The 15,565-nt window shown below is 47.4% G+C and overlaps 1 protein-coding gene across 2 annotated transcripts; it reads left to right on the top strand.

Annotated features, from left to right (window-relative positions):
* Positions 1-242: 242 nt before the first annotated feature.
* Positions 243-15,124, top strand: LOC103189779 (interleukin-2 receptor subunit beta). 2 transcript variants are annotated; one of them, XM_007910287.1, is made up of 10 exons: positions 243-306; positions 2,892-2,942; positions 7,798-7,888; positions 8,612-8,723; positions 9,303-9,487; positions 9,860-9,999; positions 10,432-10,621; positions 11,114-11,210; positions 11,764-11,848; positions 14,008-15,124. In XM_007910287.1, the coding sequence occupies exons 2-10, from the start codon at positions 2,931-2,933 to the stop codon at positions 14,821-14,823; spliced, it is 1,728 nt and encodes a 575-aa protein (XP_007908478.1). In that variant the 5' UTR covers positions 243-306; positions 2,892-2,930; the 3' UTR covers positions 14,824-15,124. The 2 variants fall into 2 exon arrangements, with proteins under 2 accessions (XP_007908478.1, XP_042200846.1); XM_042344912.1 differs by lacking the exon at positions 243-306 and having other exon boundaries at positions 2,870-2,942.
* Positions 15,125-15,565: the final 441 nt, after the last annotated feature.

Here is a 15,565-nt window from a genome sequence, read left to right as displayed (position 1 = left end):
TAAACATCTCACAGCAAATCATAAAAAATAGAACGGTTCGAAGTGAAGCTCATTGTTGCTAAAAGCTTTGATGTAGAAGGGACATCTTATTATTCATTTCCCTTTGACCAACCGCCCTATAGGAGCTATTGTGATGGAGAAGCCACAACTGCATGTGATGTGATGTGCTGAGCAGCGCACTATCAGATCAACACAGCTTACATCCTCCTCAAACCATCACCCACCAGTTTCTGTCTTGCTCACTCGACAGCCTGTGTAGCAGTGACTGACTAACGTATCGTCTCTCAACTCAGCCTCCAGCTCCAGGTGATTAACTCTTTTCTCTTCCCGTTCAGGTGTTTAGTGTCTGTGTCCTGTGTCACTGCCGTTTGCCGGTAACTGCGCTAACTACCAGCTTACTTATGATTTACCAGGCACGGTTACTAGATATGGTTATTGAGACGCGGTTACTCAGACAGTGTGACTGAGACACAGTTACAAGAGTCGTGACTTAAGTGAAGTTAATAATGATCATTGGATATGATATCGCGCCTCATAACATTGCTGAAATGTCTCAAAGTGCTTCAAAGGAGTTTACTGTAAAGTGTCGTCACTGTGTATTAGTAAGTGAACTCAAAACAATACAAAATTACATTTAAACGGCACCTTTAATGTCGGGAGGACATCCCAAGGCGCTGGACAGTCAGGGATTTGGACCCGAGCTGAGACCAAATATCCCACAGACAGCTATGAAATGAATGACCAATTTTATCTGGGGGATTGTTGAGCAGGATACAGGGAGAAAATCCCTCCTCTTTCCAAATAGCACCACGGGATCTTTAATACCCATCTGGACAAGCACAGACCAACCGTGGTCTAATGTCTCATCCGAAGCATGGCATCTAAGTGCTTTGAGACGTCACGAAGACATGATAAAGCTGTGTATCAAATCCAAAGATTATTATTATCTCCGACAATGCGGTGATCTCCCAGCACTGCACTGAGTGTCAGCCTCAACCTGCCATTTTCTGCCACTATGCCCCAAAACTCCAGAACATTCCGTCTTGCCCCTTCCTTCCCCATCTTCAGGTCATGCCTGAAGACCTTCCTATCGATCTACCGACACCCCCACCGGCTCGGGGTCATGCTCCACCACTGCCAAGCGCTCTGGGACGCTATCCTGCATGAGGGATGCTGCTGTTGTTGTTTAGAGGCGAGAGTGTCAGCCTGACACCTGAATCGAATGTAGTGGTAGAGGTGTAGTGATTGAGGTGTAGTGACTGAGGACTGAGCAGCCTCCGAGGTGACAATGGCATGTGGGAATTGAGCAAACCCTCTGTGACGGTCTCTCGTCTGGTTCCTGAGCCAGGCGGGTCCGCAGTATCCCAGGGCACTCACTGCTGATGACAGCACAGCCCGGCCCAGCCTGACTAACCAGCAGGACTTGGAAGGGCAGATCAGTCACTGGGGGCAGGGAGTCATCCCACTCAGCTCCTGTTAATCCTGCAGCCAAAGCCCTAACGGGTAGGGTGGACTTAGCTCTCTGAAACTCTGCATTTGTTAGTACCTATGATACAGTGTGTGTGTGTGTGTCTATGTATTAATGTGTGTCAGAGGGGAGCAGAACTGCAAGTTGAAGCTCACAGGTGACTGATGGCCCTTATGCCTGACACAGTGAAAGGGAAAGGATTGATGTCTGAAATGTCTCCTGTACTCAGGCCTGAGGCCATCGTCTTTAAGTTGGTACACTTCTGGAGAACAGTTCATATTGCAGCTGATGTTTTGATCAGACTGAAAGCGAGCTGCCTCTCCTCCCTGTTCACGCTAGTCTCACTCACTGCCTCTGCCCCCACCCTTTTGAACTTCATCCCGCAGTCCCTCTTCCTCGCTCCACACCCTCGCCTCCTTCAAGGCAAGTCTGAAGACTCACCTCTTCAACCGCGCCTTCGATCACCCTCCTACCCCTACTCTCCTCGCCCTCCAGCCACCCTGATCCCAACCCCCAGCTTGGGTCCAAATCCCTGACTTTCCAGCGCCTCGAGACGTCCTCCCGACTGTGGAAATGTGTCATGTGTTGTTGTTGTTGCCTCTCCTCGCTGTTCACTCCAGTCTCACTCTCTGCCTCTGAGTATCGTGGGATGTGAAATGTATCTGTTAAATGTGGGTTCCTCCCCCCCACGCACGTACACACAATTCTTCCCTCTATTTCATTGCTGAGAGTTGCTGAGTCGGGCTGGGGTACGGACCTGAGTCGTGTCAGCATCTCTCAGGAAGGAATCAAAGGTGCTCCTATATCTGGGTTTGTTAGGCATTCTCTGCTCTGCTCCAGGTCAGGCTCTGAGCTTGTGACTTTGCTAACACACATTGCACCTTGTGGCTGACACAGCAGAAGAACGAGGTGGGGGGGGGGGGGGGGAACATTGCAAAATGATTTCAAAGGAAAAGGAAATCATTACTGGAAACCCAGGTGAGAGCTGAGCTCTGTCTGACCACACAGGCAACTCGGCTAATGTCTCATCTCTCACAACCCAGGAGGGAGTTTTTTTTACGTTTGAGTCCACGGCTTAAGTGTTGCAATAACTTGTTAAGACTGTTAGTGGATCAGTTCTGCGCTGACTCACCAGTCACAGAGCAGTCGTACACACACACACAGTCACAGACATAGTCACATACATACACACACAATAGTCACATACACACACATACATACACACGCACGTACTCACACACACATACACATAACAGTCACACAAAACACAGTCACACGCTCACACACACAGGTCAGAAAGCTAAGCCAGGTAAGGATCCACACACGATGTATCATGTCAGATGTCCCAAGGCACTGACTGCTCCCCTTGCCCCCAGTATGTTCCTGGAATAAGACATGACACAATGCATGTTGTATTTTACAGAAACTCAATGTAGGAGACGCAGGTGGTGCTGTGGATCAGATGAGCCAGATGGTGAGTTATGTCTGGGTAGATTTCCCCCCTGCCCCCCCGGCTGGGATTCCTGACACTGTGACGGGCAGACACTGATCACTGATGGGCACAGATTTTTGGGGAGAAATAAAGAGTTTGTTTCTGCTTGTCAACATAACACAGGAGCTGAATTTCCACTCTCACATCCACTTTCTGCAGTAGCCACACGCACACACACGCGCACACGCGCACACACACACTCATACGCACGCACCCACACACGCTCTCACACGTGCGCAAACACACACAAACGCACATGCGCACACGTTCTGACGCACATTAGATCTGACACCTTTTTCCAAAGTTATATCAATCGCAAGCCTGGAACCCAGAGATCTGCCTGCCCATCCCCAGCCCCGCCCATCGCAGCCCTGCTCTACCTGCTATGATCCTCCACCGCGATTAAATAATAATAATAATAATCCTCGCATTGGATGCAGTACCTTATCTCGTGTTCGAGACGTCTCAATCCACTTCACAGGATATACTGTAAAGTGAATTGACTATATTTTGTGATGGCCAGACACCAGAAGGTATTACACAGAGAAGATAAGGAATAGCTGGAATAGGTTACCCGGAACAGAGGTTGTGGCTGGACACTGTGATGAGGAGGGTTGGGTGGACACTGTGATGAGGAGGGTTGGGTGGACAATGTGATGAGGAGGGTTGGGTGGACACTGTGATGAGGAGGGTTGGGTGGACACTGTGATGAGGAGGGTTGGGTGGACAATGTGATGAGGTGCTCCCTGTTCCCCTGTTCCTATGAATGGTAAATAGCTTCTCAGTCAATCATCAAAACATTGACTTATTTGGCTGCTCTCTATCTTCCCCCAGGTCTAATCGCGGTTGATGAACTAATCTGATAACATCATTGTTTTGATTTGACAGAGGATTATACACTTCCATCTGAATATCTTCCATCTTCCAACAAACCCAAACCCCACAGAGCACAGACACAGTCCACTCTCTCGTCCCAATCCCAGTCCCGCGCTCTAGTCAATCCCACCTTGCTCTCTTCAACCCAGATATTTCTTCCCTCCCCCATTTTGAGACTTGCCCTTGAGGTTGGTACCCAAAGAGGGATATGGGGCAAGGGCGGGTAATTGAAGTTGAGGTACAAATCTTATAGAATGGAGGTACAGGCTTGAGGGGCTGAAAGATCTCCTCCTGTCCCTATGAAAGAGAGAAAATGCGTGTGTAGGTCCACCCTCAAGTCTCAGCTGGAAATCGTGGCCACTCAAGTGAGATGGAAATGTGCTCCCAGTCCCACTCGGCTCAATTATGGATCAAGGTGGAAAATAAACCCTGTAAGGTTCAGCTTGACTGTGTGTTAGCTCATCTGCTTGGTGCCACTCAAACAGTGAGCTATCTGTACGGCATTGTGGGGTGGATGTTATATACAAAGGTAATGTTTGCTCTGACCAAAAACTGCACTCATGTTGAAACCCATGAGGAAGGTTTCAAGCCCGGGTATTTGTGACCGTATTTGGAGCTATCTGCCTGTGTTATCAGAAACTGTCAGAACCAATACTTCAACACGATTGAGATCAGATAACACACAGTGTCAGACAGCTGCCGTGAATTGAAACTGGAAGGAGAGCGTATGAAACCAAACCGAGTGCGTTAAAGTGTCGCCACGTCAGCAAGTGCTTTGCAGTAATTACTGTCAAGTGAGAGCAACTGCATACTTTGTAGGCAAACATGGCAGCCAGCTTGCACACAGCCCAGAGTCCTGCCAGAGCCATGAGGGGAAAAAATAATGTAACTTGGTGGGTTCTTAATAATCCCTCCAAAAAAAAATTAATAATAATAGTTTGGTCACTCAATCCACGATTGTTTGTGGGACACTGCTGTACGAAATTGGCTGCCTTGTTTCGCCCACAATACACAGTCATTTCACTTTACAGCATATCCTGTGAAGCGCTTTGAGACGTCTGAACGATGTGATAAGGCGCTGTATCAAATGCAAGGATTATTATGATTATTATTATTGTCAGCCAGAGCCTCGGGCTTCCTTGTAAGACCGTCACCTGTTAGGTATGAGTGACGCTGTGCTGGGAGGCTGGGTGCTAATTTGAAGCAGGCTGCTCTCAGCAGTGTCTAATTCCGTGCAGATCAAACATACCAAGATGTTATCTCTGATCAAAGCCATTAATAACACACGCTGACATTTCCTCAACTTCCAGTTTGAATCAGATAATAGCACAAGTTGGTTTGCTAATGTAACTGTTCAACGTGGAGCTCTGTAGCTCAGTGTTTTGATTGTATGACGCTACTGGGAGTTTCTCTCCCGATGTCCTGCCCAACAATCCCCCGGGTACTCTGGCCACTCGCCTTGTGGTTGTGTGTGTGGGCCATTGTTCTACGCAAATTTTCCAGCCTTGGGGTGGATAGAAGTTTGTTAGGTCAAAGGGATCAAGGGATATGGGGCAAAGTCAGGTAAATGGAGTTGAGGTACAGATCAGCCATTATCTTCTGGAATAGCAAAATACACAGGGAATGGAGAGGGAAGTGTTCACACAAGGACTACTAGTCAATGAGATTGTGGGTGTCTCCTCATCGCTCAGAGAGTCCCATCCACCCTGTGGTTTGATGAGTAAGTTACCATCAGCGGCCTTCAGTGTGGTTATAGCTCCACAACCACTGTGGTGGCTCACTCGCTCGCTCAGCCTGAGAGCGGATCGTATCTCACTGGCTGAGCCAGGCTGGGAGAGAGAGCAAACGAGCGAGAGGGGAGTTTGCACAGCACACAAACACTTGTTTGCAAACCTGCAGTTAGACAGAGAGACTGAGGAGAGCGGTCAGTCAGTCCCCAAACCAGGAGCAGTGCTGGCTTCACAGTGATCCCACAGCTCCCTTACTCGCCTGACCCTACTCTCTCCCCCTGGGAGTGTATGTGTGTATGTGTTCTGTGTGTATATTCACGTGCACGTGTGTGACCTGCGCCCGAGTGTGTGCGCATGTGTGTATAATTGCATGTTGGTGCATGTGTGTACTTGTGTGTGTGTGTAAAATCACGTGTATATGTACTCCTGTGTGTGTATGTGTGTGTGTGCTTGCGTACTCTGTATGTGTGTGTAATCCTGTGTGTGTACTCCTGTAAGTGTGTGTGTACTCCTGTGTGTGTGTGTGTACTCCTGTGTGTGTGTGTGTACTCCCATGTGTGTGTACTCCTGTGTGTGTGTGTGTACTCCTGTGTGTGTGTACTCCCATGTGTGTTTACTCCTGTGTGTGTGTGTGTGTGTGTGTGTGTACTCCTGTGTGTACTCCTATGTGTGTTTGTGATGTGTATGTGTACTCCTGTGTGCGCGTGTATGTGTACTTATTATATTATCAGTCAAATTCTCTCTAAAGCCCCATAAATCCTAATGAGTTAAATATATAATGGCTCCAACCCATGGCCAAACCGAGAAGCGAATTATGTTCTTCATTAAAAGGGGTAAATTTAATTGTGGTTTTTGTGGTCACTGAATTATAAGAAAACAGGAAATAACACAAAGTATTGTGAGGGACAGCTTCTGTTCATAAGCTGCCTTGTTTACCTCAGGTGCCATCATTTGGGTTTTTTTGCTTATTCCTTTCTCCACAACATGTTAAGTAAAAGCCTAAAACCTTAAAAATAATTCAGTTCTCGAAAAATAGAGAAGGCCACAGTGATGCTTTCTTCAACCTTGTGTCAGGTCTGAGCGTCAGTCGTATATGTCAGGTCTGGTACGCATCAACAACAAAGTGTAGTTACATAGCGGCCTACACTTAATGAGGCAGAGTTGTGCACTGCTTTAATCATTGTGCTATTCACTCAACCTCCCCCAACCCCTTCTTAATCTCAACCTCCGCACTGCAACTGTAATCCTAACACACACACGCGCGGACACACACGCGCAAACCCTTTTAGATTTTTCCTATTCAAATAGTTGCCTTGTTGCCTCTTAAAAGCTGTTTAAGTCAAACATGTTCCTGTATGAGGGTCTGAATGGAGAGAAAAAGCTGTCACAGGAAGGCGAGTGGTAAACATCAAACAGGGACAGTCTGTAACAGATAAGATCTTGACCTACAGGAGAGAAACTAGAAGCTGAGGTGTGAACACGCAGGGTTCAGCCCTCTAATGTGTTGACAGAAACGGTCTATTCTGTGCACAGCAAAGGCTCCCCACACACAGCCATGTGGTCAATGACCAATTCATGTGGGGGATTGATGACCAAGACACAAGGGAAAGAAACTCCCTTCTTTTTCCAATAGCGGCTCTGAATCTTTAACATCCCCCCTCAAAAGGCAAAGCAAGGATTTCAGTTTAAGTTCTCACCAACAATGCAACAACAACAAAAACAAATGACACATGCTTATGGGCGTCCCAATGCAGTGTCTGCCCTAACCTTGCTCTCCACATCTGAACCTGTGCCCTCTGCCCCCTGCCCTGTCCTTTCTCCCTGTGCCTTTAGCACCTGGTTAGCAGAGCAGGAATTCAAATCCTAGAAACTCAAACGCAGAGTTAATCCTCAGCTGCCAAACTAGCGTTGTGGGAACATTCAGTGGACGGATCTCAATAGAATCACCCTACACCAGATACATCTACATGCCAATCACCAATCGTTGACAAACACCTCTCCCCTTATCATTGACAGAGAGGACCACCCTCTCTGTGAAAGAGGCATTAACAAGGAACACCGACACTGAGAGCACACTGTGCAACCTTCTGCTGAGCTCAAAGCAAAACAGAATTTAGCACTAAAAATCTGAGATTAGTTTCTTTGGGGACTGAGAGGGAAGGGCCAAGAGGTTTGAATGCTGCAGAAAGTAGACAATCAGATTTCCTTTGATGTATTCTGTATGTTTCCAGCTCCCTAGAAGAATGGCAGCTTATTTGCAACTTGGATTCCTTAACATCCTGATGTTTCTGCGAATATCAAAGGGACATGACTATATAAATGGTACGTATACAGTTAACAATTATGTGTAATTATTTGATGTGGCAACCTGGCACAATCGCTCTCTGAATCAGAAGATTGTGGGTTCAAGCCCCACCTCAGGATGTTGAGCTCACAGTCCAGGCTGAAGCTTCAATACAGTTCAGCTCTACGAGAGCGGGAACAGTGCTGCATTACGGGATGTGCCGTCCTTGGGATGAGACATTACACCCAGGTCCCACTGTGCCTGAGCAAGTGCACAGCAACAGTAACTGTCCCACAGCACTATTGGGAAAAGAGAAGTTTCTCTCTATCACCCCATGTCCTGGCCAACAGTCCACGAGATACAAATTGCTCAGCCACTTGGTGGCTATTTGTGGGAATGTTATTTTGAGCAAAATGGCCGTCGCATTCACCTACAAATACACAGTCACTACACTTTACAGCGACTACTATTAAACACTTTTGACAATACGAAATACAATATGAAAGGTGCTGTATATCAAATGGCAGGATTATTCTCCAGTGATTGATTTGAATGTTCAATCACTGGAGAATAATGAATAGCAATCCTACCATGTGATACAGTACCTTTCATGTTGCCAAAGTATTTAACGGAAAGTCAGGGTTCAATTTGCATTCCCTTCGTCCCCCCGTGTTGGTTTAGCGAGGTTAAAGAGCGAATGTTGTAGCGGCTTTGCTCATACCCCTGAGCTGACTCCTTACTTTGTGTCCCTGCGGTGCCAGGAACAAGCCAGTTCTGCTGCACGGTAGATTACATCTCTGAGATGACGTGTGACTGGGTGGAACGAGCGGCCGTTACCGGGGATCAGTGCATGGTGCAAGCAGAAGACAATATGTAAGTCATGATCATAAGGTACATAGGAATAGGAGGAGGCCATTCAGCCCAAGTCTGTTCCACCATTCTATAATATCATATACCTTATCTTACGCCTCTTTGACCCATATCCCTTGATAACCTAACAGATAATCTATCCAGCTCAGTCTTGAATATTTGATTGGATCCAGCCATAATCCTTCTGATGAGTTCCAGTCTGTACCTCTCTGCCCCCACCCTCTGGAACTCCATCCCTCAGTCCCTTTGCCTCGCTCCCTCCCTTGACTCCTTCAAGTCCCGCCTCAAGACCCTCCTCTTCGACCACGCCTATGATCACCCTCCTGCCCCTACCCTCCTTGCTCTCCAACCCTCCTGATCCCAACCCCCAGCTCGGGTCCAAATCCCTGACTGTCCAGCGCCTTGGGATGTCCTCCCGACATAAGAGACGCTGTGTAAATGTTATTTGTTGTTGTTGTTGATCTGGTGGAGGTTAAAGACCCTGTGATACTATTAGAAAACAGAAGGTTGCATAAATAGCCACAGTAATGTCAACTATATCAATAACTTCAGTCCCCAATCTAATTTTTCATGTTTTGAAAGGTTTGCCAATAAATGCGAAGCACAAAGTGTACTCGATGCTGTGCTCAGAGGCTCAAGCAGAAGCTGCAGTCTTTCCTTCAGCTTTTTCACCATTGCCCAGTCCTTCAATGTGACTCTGTGGTGTCACAAGAACGGCCACAAATCTCTCAACGGAATGATTGAGATGTTTGAACCAAGCTCGAACAGTAAGTGAAAAGCAACAATTTTTCATTTACTTGCACAATCTATAACCACTGACGTACAGTATAAACTTCAACTTGTCCCAAACACTGCAGCTCGCAATCCCGACAACAACAAGCACTGGATACCTTCCTTACCACATCCTCCCAACTCAATCCATGACTGTTTATGGGTCACTGCTGTGCACAATTGGCTGCTGTGTTTCGTCCACAAAATATACAGTCACTACACTTTACACTATATTCTGTGAAGCATTTTGAGACGTCTCAATGACGTGATAAAGCGCTATTTCAAATGCAAGGATTATTATCATTATTATTATATTTGGTGCCAGATAGCCGCTGACCAAAGCTAAAGCCAGTCTGTTGTTCCTTCAGTTAAGATTCCCCGTCCAGACATCGTGGCCAACATGTCCACCAATGACTGCCAGTTCTCCTGGACTGTCCCCAAAACCATAACCGACTATATGGCGTTGAAAAGTGAACTGAGATACAAGCCCAAGGACGGGCTTTGGAAAGTGAGTTTCATTTGCTTTTCTGCCAGGTGTATTGACTCTATACAAGATGTACCTTCTCTTTCCCACATACACTCCTAACATTATCATTGTTCTCCCTGCTATGGCCTGGCGGTCTATAGCAAGCCCCAAATGTTTGGGACGTTCTCCCGACGTGAAAGGCGCTCAATAAATGGAATCTTGTTGTTGTTGTAGTCTAGCCTTTTTCTCATTGAGCACATGCAACCAGAGGCTTTCATACCATGACTGATCCTGTGATGCTGGGTCCCAGGTGTCCATCACACACATGGAAACCCTCCACCTTTCCTATCACTTTAACCTTTCCTCAAAATCCTGTAAGAGTCTCTTGACGCTGCATCATATTTAATTATTATATTAAGATGAATGATAATAATAACTGTTGTGACAAAACGTTTTGGGGCTTTGTGATTTTAGGATTCTGAACTTCTTTTAATTGAAAGTGTTTTAAGAACCTCAATCGATCTGAAGCACCTGAAGCCCAGCCAGGTGTACGTAGCCCAGATCAGAGTTAAAACCCTGGAGGGGAGAGGGATCGTCTACCGCAGTGTGTGGAGCCAGTGGAGCCTGGAGGTGGAATGGGAGACTCCAGGAAGCACCATTAATGGTAAGGTGACCCTTTCTGCTCTCACAGCACCGGCAGGCACAGTTACACCCAGAACCATATTTGAGTAGCGTTGGGGAATTTCAGGATAGGAAATATTCATTTTTCGTTTTGCCCACAAATATACGGTCAATTCACTTTACAGCATATTCTGTGAAGCGCTTTGAGACGTCTAGAAGACGTGAAAAGTGCTATATCAAATGCAAGGATTATTATTATTATGTTAAACACAGAGGAGATGTAACAGCTGTCAGAGTTGAGGGCAGGACACTGGGGCTGATTTAAGAAACCACTTGATGCGTTGGATCTGCTTAATCCCCCCTGTAACGGACACCCAACCCCGAGCATGTTATCCAACCAAACATGCAGTCACTACACTTTACAGTGAACTCTGTGAAGCGCTTTGAGGCATCCTCCCAATGTGAAGATTGCTGGGTCAAATGCAAGGATTATTATCGCTATTACTGTGAATAAGCAATGGCCATTGTTTCTCAGATGGAAACCAGATGGCGGTATGGGGGGTCCTGTCGCTGATCAGCATTGTGGTCACCATGATTCTGGTGTTCGTCAACCGATACATGATGCCCAAACGGTAAGCTTACACCACAACCAGACAGGCCTGTGTGGGGAGAGGAGCACTGATTGGGATCAGGAGCAAACAGCGAGACTGATACAATGGGCAGGGCACACACGTTTGCACACGCACGCACACACTTGCAGTCACACACACGGCTGTCACATAGCCAACAGGAGAATGACTTGTATTTATGTAGCCCCTTTTACACGGGGTAGCCCTCAGAGCGCTAACAACAAAAACAGGTCTATTATCCATCAGTCAGATAGAGAAACCACACCTTGTTTTGCCAGTTCTATTAATTTAAATCCTGTCTGAATTGTGATATGACAGTGAACAGACTGAATGACTAACACAGAGAGAGGTGAGAGCGTACAGAAGACGTGGGTTGAGGAAAGGACAAAATGGAGAGGCATAAGGACCGTGTAACTCTGGGCTGGACCTCAATGTCTTTCCGGTCCTGCCTGTCCCTATTCTCTGTTTCTAACTGTGTTTAAGTCACCACATTGGTGCCATTGTCCGTGAGATTCAACTAACCAAAGACTTTGTCCACCTCTGAATTCATTCACAGATTGAAGAAGCTGAAATGGTTTTCCGTCCCAGATCCCGGCAAATTCTTTTATGACCTAAACTCAATACATGGCGGTAATTTTCAGGTAAACCACAGTTTCTCTTGAGTACGTCATCGGCTGTTGTCAGTTCTGCCCTCTTCCTGCCTTGTTCTGCAGAAGACAGTCCAATCTCTATTCTCAGCACAAATCCAGGAAGCCTGGGCTCTGGGTCAGAAGGGTGTGGGTTCAAGCCCCATGCCAATCTCACAGGCCAGGTTGATGACCCAGCACTGTGCTGGAGGGCTGCTGCCTTGTCAGAAGTGCTGTCCTTTGGTTAAGGCGAGCTCTACGTCTGTGCCCTATTTAGGTGGACATTAAATACTCTGTTGGAAAAGAGAATGGAGTTTCTCTCTCTCCTCCCGGTGTCCTGGCCGTCAATCCCCCAAATTAATCAAACGTTCACGTCATAGCCTGCTCATGTAAAGGGCAGCCGTCTAATAATAATATTTATAATAATAATAATTGTTCCATTTGATATAGCACCTTATCACGTCTTTGAGACGTCTCAAAGAGCTTCACGGCGAACTGACTATATATTGTGGGCGAAAAGTACACACTCACTCACTCACTCACTCACTCACACTCACTCAACTGACTGTATATTTTGTGGACTAAAACAGTCATATAAAAAACGTCAAGTTGTAGAACCTTTTATGATGAGATAAGGACCCATAAAAGTAACCAAGTGCTTCCTTTCCCTCATCTTGTTTTGGAGAGAGGACATGTGTGACTCTACCTGTGATAAACACTAGATCTCAGTGACAGCCCTACCCCCCCGCGCCCCCCACCCCCCCACCTCCTCGGGGAGGAAACTATGCGTGAAGTGAAGGTCACCCAAAGATGTGTATCAATGTAACGTCTGACCTTTTAAAGGCAGCGGCAGGCTTCCTCTGAGCCGAGAACCACAAATATTACTTTCTGAACGGAAGGCAGCTATGTGAGGGCGCAGGCAGCAGCCCAGCTCCGCACTGTATTAATACTGTTGATTCACGAGAAATTTCCTGCACTTTGTCAGACTGGCCTGTTTGTGGTTTCTATTCAGTCGTATGTCTGAGCACCTGTGCCTGTGTGTGTGTCTCTGTATGTGTGTGTGTGAGCATCTGTGAGAGTGTCTGTGTGATTGTCTCTGTGTCGCAAAGATGTCTGTGGATGTGTGTGTGAGCGTGTCTGCGTCACAGTGTCTGTGTCTCTGTGGAAGTGTGTCTCTGTGTCGGCCTCTCTGTGTGAATGAGTGTCTGTGTGTCTGTATGTGTGTGAGAGTGTCTGTGTGAGTGAGAGTGTCTGTGTGAGTGAGAGTGTGTGTGTGTGTGTCTGTATGTGTGTGAGTGTCTGTGTGTGAGAGTGTCTGTGTGTGAGAGTGTCTGTGTGTGTCTGTCTGTGTGTGTGTGTCTGTATGTGGGTGAGAGTATCTGTGTGTATGAGAGTGTCTGTGAGTGTCTGTCTGTGTGTGTGAGAGTGTCTGTGAGTGTGTGAGTGTCTGCGTGGAGGTGAGTATGCCTGTCTGTCAGAGCTACAGATCACTCATTCGGGGGAGCTGTTGTGTTCACTCAGAAAAACCTATTCATGTGTGCTCATTGTTAGCCACTCCGTGGACTAAGTTTAGACTCTCCACTCCTGTGGTTATAAACCTGCAGTGAGCGTTTAAACTCCTTTATGATGTTATTTATAATTCACTTGTGCTTCGGTTCCTCCTCAACCACACAGAAACACATTCGCCCAGTGGCGAGAATAGCACTTTACTCCGTACGCTCAGCTAAGGGAGCGCCACTCGTCTCAACCCACCAGGAGTGGGGGTGGGAAGAGGGGTTGCTGGGCTATTTGCAGACGAGGTGATCTCATGTGTCCGGCACGATTTGCTCAATAAACATCCAAACTGCAGAACTGACCCCCCAGCCACACTACACATCAATACCTCTCGCAGGTGGAGTCACCACTTACTTGTGGACGAACAATCCGATCTCGTGCTGAAGTTACAGCCATTATCAATACCATTTTACTGGTATTCTTGTTTTTATTTATTTATGTTGGTGGGGACGCTGCTGTGTGCAATTGGCTGCCACGTTTCACCCTCAAAATACGCAGTCAATTTACTTTACAGTGTATCCTGTGAAGCGCTTTGAGAAGTCTCGAAGACGTGATAAGGCACCATATCAAATGCAAGGATTATTATTATACAATGTCTCTCTCTCTCTGTCCTCCCCCAGAAGTGGCTGGGAGGGAGGCTGACAGCCTCATTCTACACGGCTGAGGAGCTGGGAACAGAAATTTCTCCGGTCGAGATCTCCAGCATCAAAGACTCGGAATCGTTCATCAAGAAGGATTACATCTCTGACGGCAGCAGCTCCTGGAGCGCAGGAACCTCCTCCCTGTCTAGCTTTGCCAACCAGGGCTACTTCTGGTTCAGCTACCCAAACTGCGTGGAGATGGAGCCCTGCAAAGTCTACTTCAGCTACGGGCAGAGCGGGGCTGAGTCAGGGAGTGAGGAGAGTGGGTCGTACCAGTGCCTGACCACCTCCAACGACTCTCTGTATGAAGATTTGGATGTGGAGCCCACCTCCCCGGGCAGCGAGTGTGGGGGCCGGGGGAGGCTGGGGTTTGACCGTGTGATGGAGGAGGTTTTAGCCTCGGCTACTCTCACAACATCGGCAGCTGAGGTGGGACACGTGGGGCAGCTGCTTGGAAACGTTCCACACAACGGCCGAGCCTGTGACCTCCTCCCCCCCAAGCCCCAGATTGCCTTCTTCCAATTCCCACATTACTCTCTGGGGTCCCGCGCCTTCCCACACACCATGCTCCTCAACGAGGAGCTGGAGGAGGAGGAAGAGGGGGAGGAGGATGAGGGCAGGCAGGGCTGCAAGGGGCTGAGCTTCGGTGACCAGGCCGTCTCCCAGTGCTCCGGGGTGTTCAGGCAGGAAGCCGGCAACATCCTGAAGGCTGCATCACTGAACCTGGGCAGATCCTGTGACGCTTATCTCTCCCTGAAGGAGGTTCAGAGCACGTACAGTAACAAGTCCATATAGACAAGGAAGGTCCCATATGGGGACTCGCTGTGTTTGGCATCAGGTGAGGAGTTGTTGCCTTGAGTCTCGCATCTGATATCTGTTCATACAAAGCGCCTGGAAGCTAAATGTGCCCTGGAAACGAACTCAGTGTAATCTCACTGAACACGGGAGAGGGAAGAATTTTAACAGATGGCTTTTAGTTGTCACATCTAGTTTAGAGATATTTTTACCTCTCCATTCATTGTAATAGTTAGTTTTGTTTTGACATCTACTTCTCTTGTAATTAAAAGTTACTCATATTCGCCAAGCTTCCTGGGGTGGGGGGGGCAGAGGGAGGGGAGGGGGCAGAGTGGGGTAGAGAGGGTAAAGCTGCCCAACCCAGTCACCGTGCTCAGCAACAGCACGAGAATTAGCATTAAGACAATAAGGGATAGTGCTTGCTATTGACATTTCAAAGGGTTTCACAGAGTTTTACTGTAAAGTGTAGTGACTGTGTGTTTTTATAATGTACGCCACAGCCAATTTGCGCGCACCAACCTCCCCGCAAACAGCTGCTACGTGAATGAGAAATTTATCTGGGGGATTTATTGTTGATCATATCATTAAGCTTTACAATATATATTATCGCACGCACAACCCAGCTTCTTCTCCTTCAGTAAGGGTTGCGGAGCCTGGTGCGGGAGAGGACATGGGCTGCTTAGTTCTGGATCACCTGCAGCGTTTGGAGGGAGGAGTTGGGGAGGCTGACAAGCAGAGAGTT

Source organism: Callorhinchus milii, unplaced genomic scaffold (genome assembly GCF_018977255.1).
Source record: "Callorhinchus milii isolate IMCB2004 unplaced genomic scaffold, IMCB_Cmil_1.0 Scaffold31, whole genome shotgun sequence".
Classification (NCBI taxonomy): domain Eukaryota; kingdom Metazoa; phylum Chordata; class Chondrichthyes; order Chimaeriformes; family Callorhinchidae; genus Callorhinchus; species Callorhinchus milii.
This window is presented reverse-complemented; position numbering and strand designations above follow the sequence as displayed.

What these genes read in the sequence shown, in the direction of transcription:
- LOC103189779 (XM_007910287.1), top strand. An exon ending in GGGACATGACTATATAAATG is followed by an intron (nt 7,889 to 8,611) that starts GTACGTATACAG and finishes CTGCGGTGCCAG; the next exon opens with GAACAAGCCAGTTCTGCTGC. An exon ending in GTGCAAGCAGAAGACAATAT is followed by an intron (nt 8,724 to 9,302) that starts GTAAGTCATGAT and finishes ATGTTTTGAAAG; the next exon opens with GTTTGCCAATAAATGCGAAG.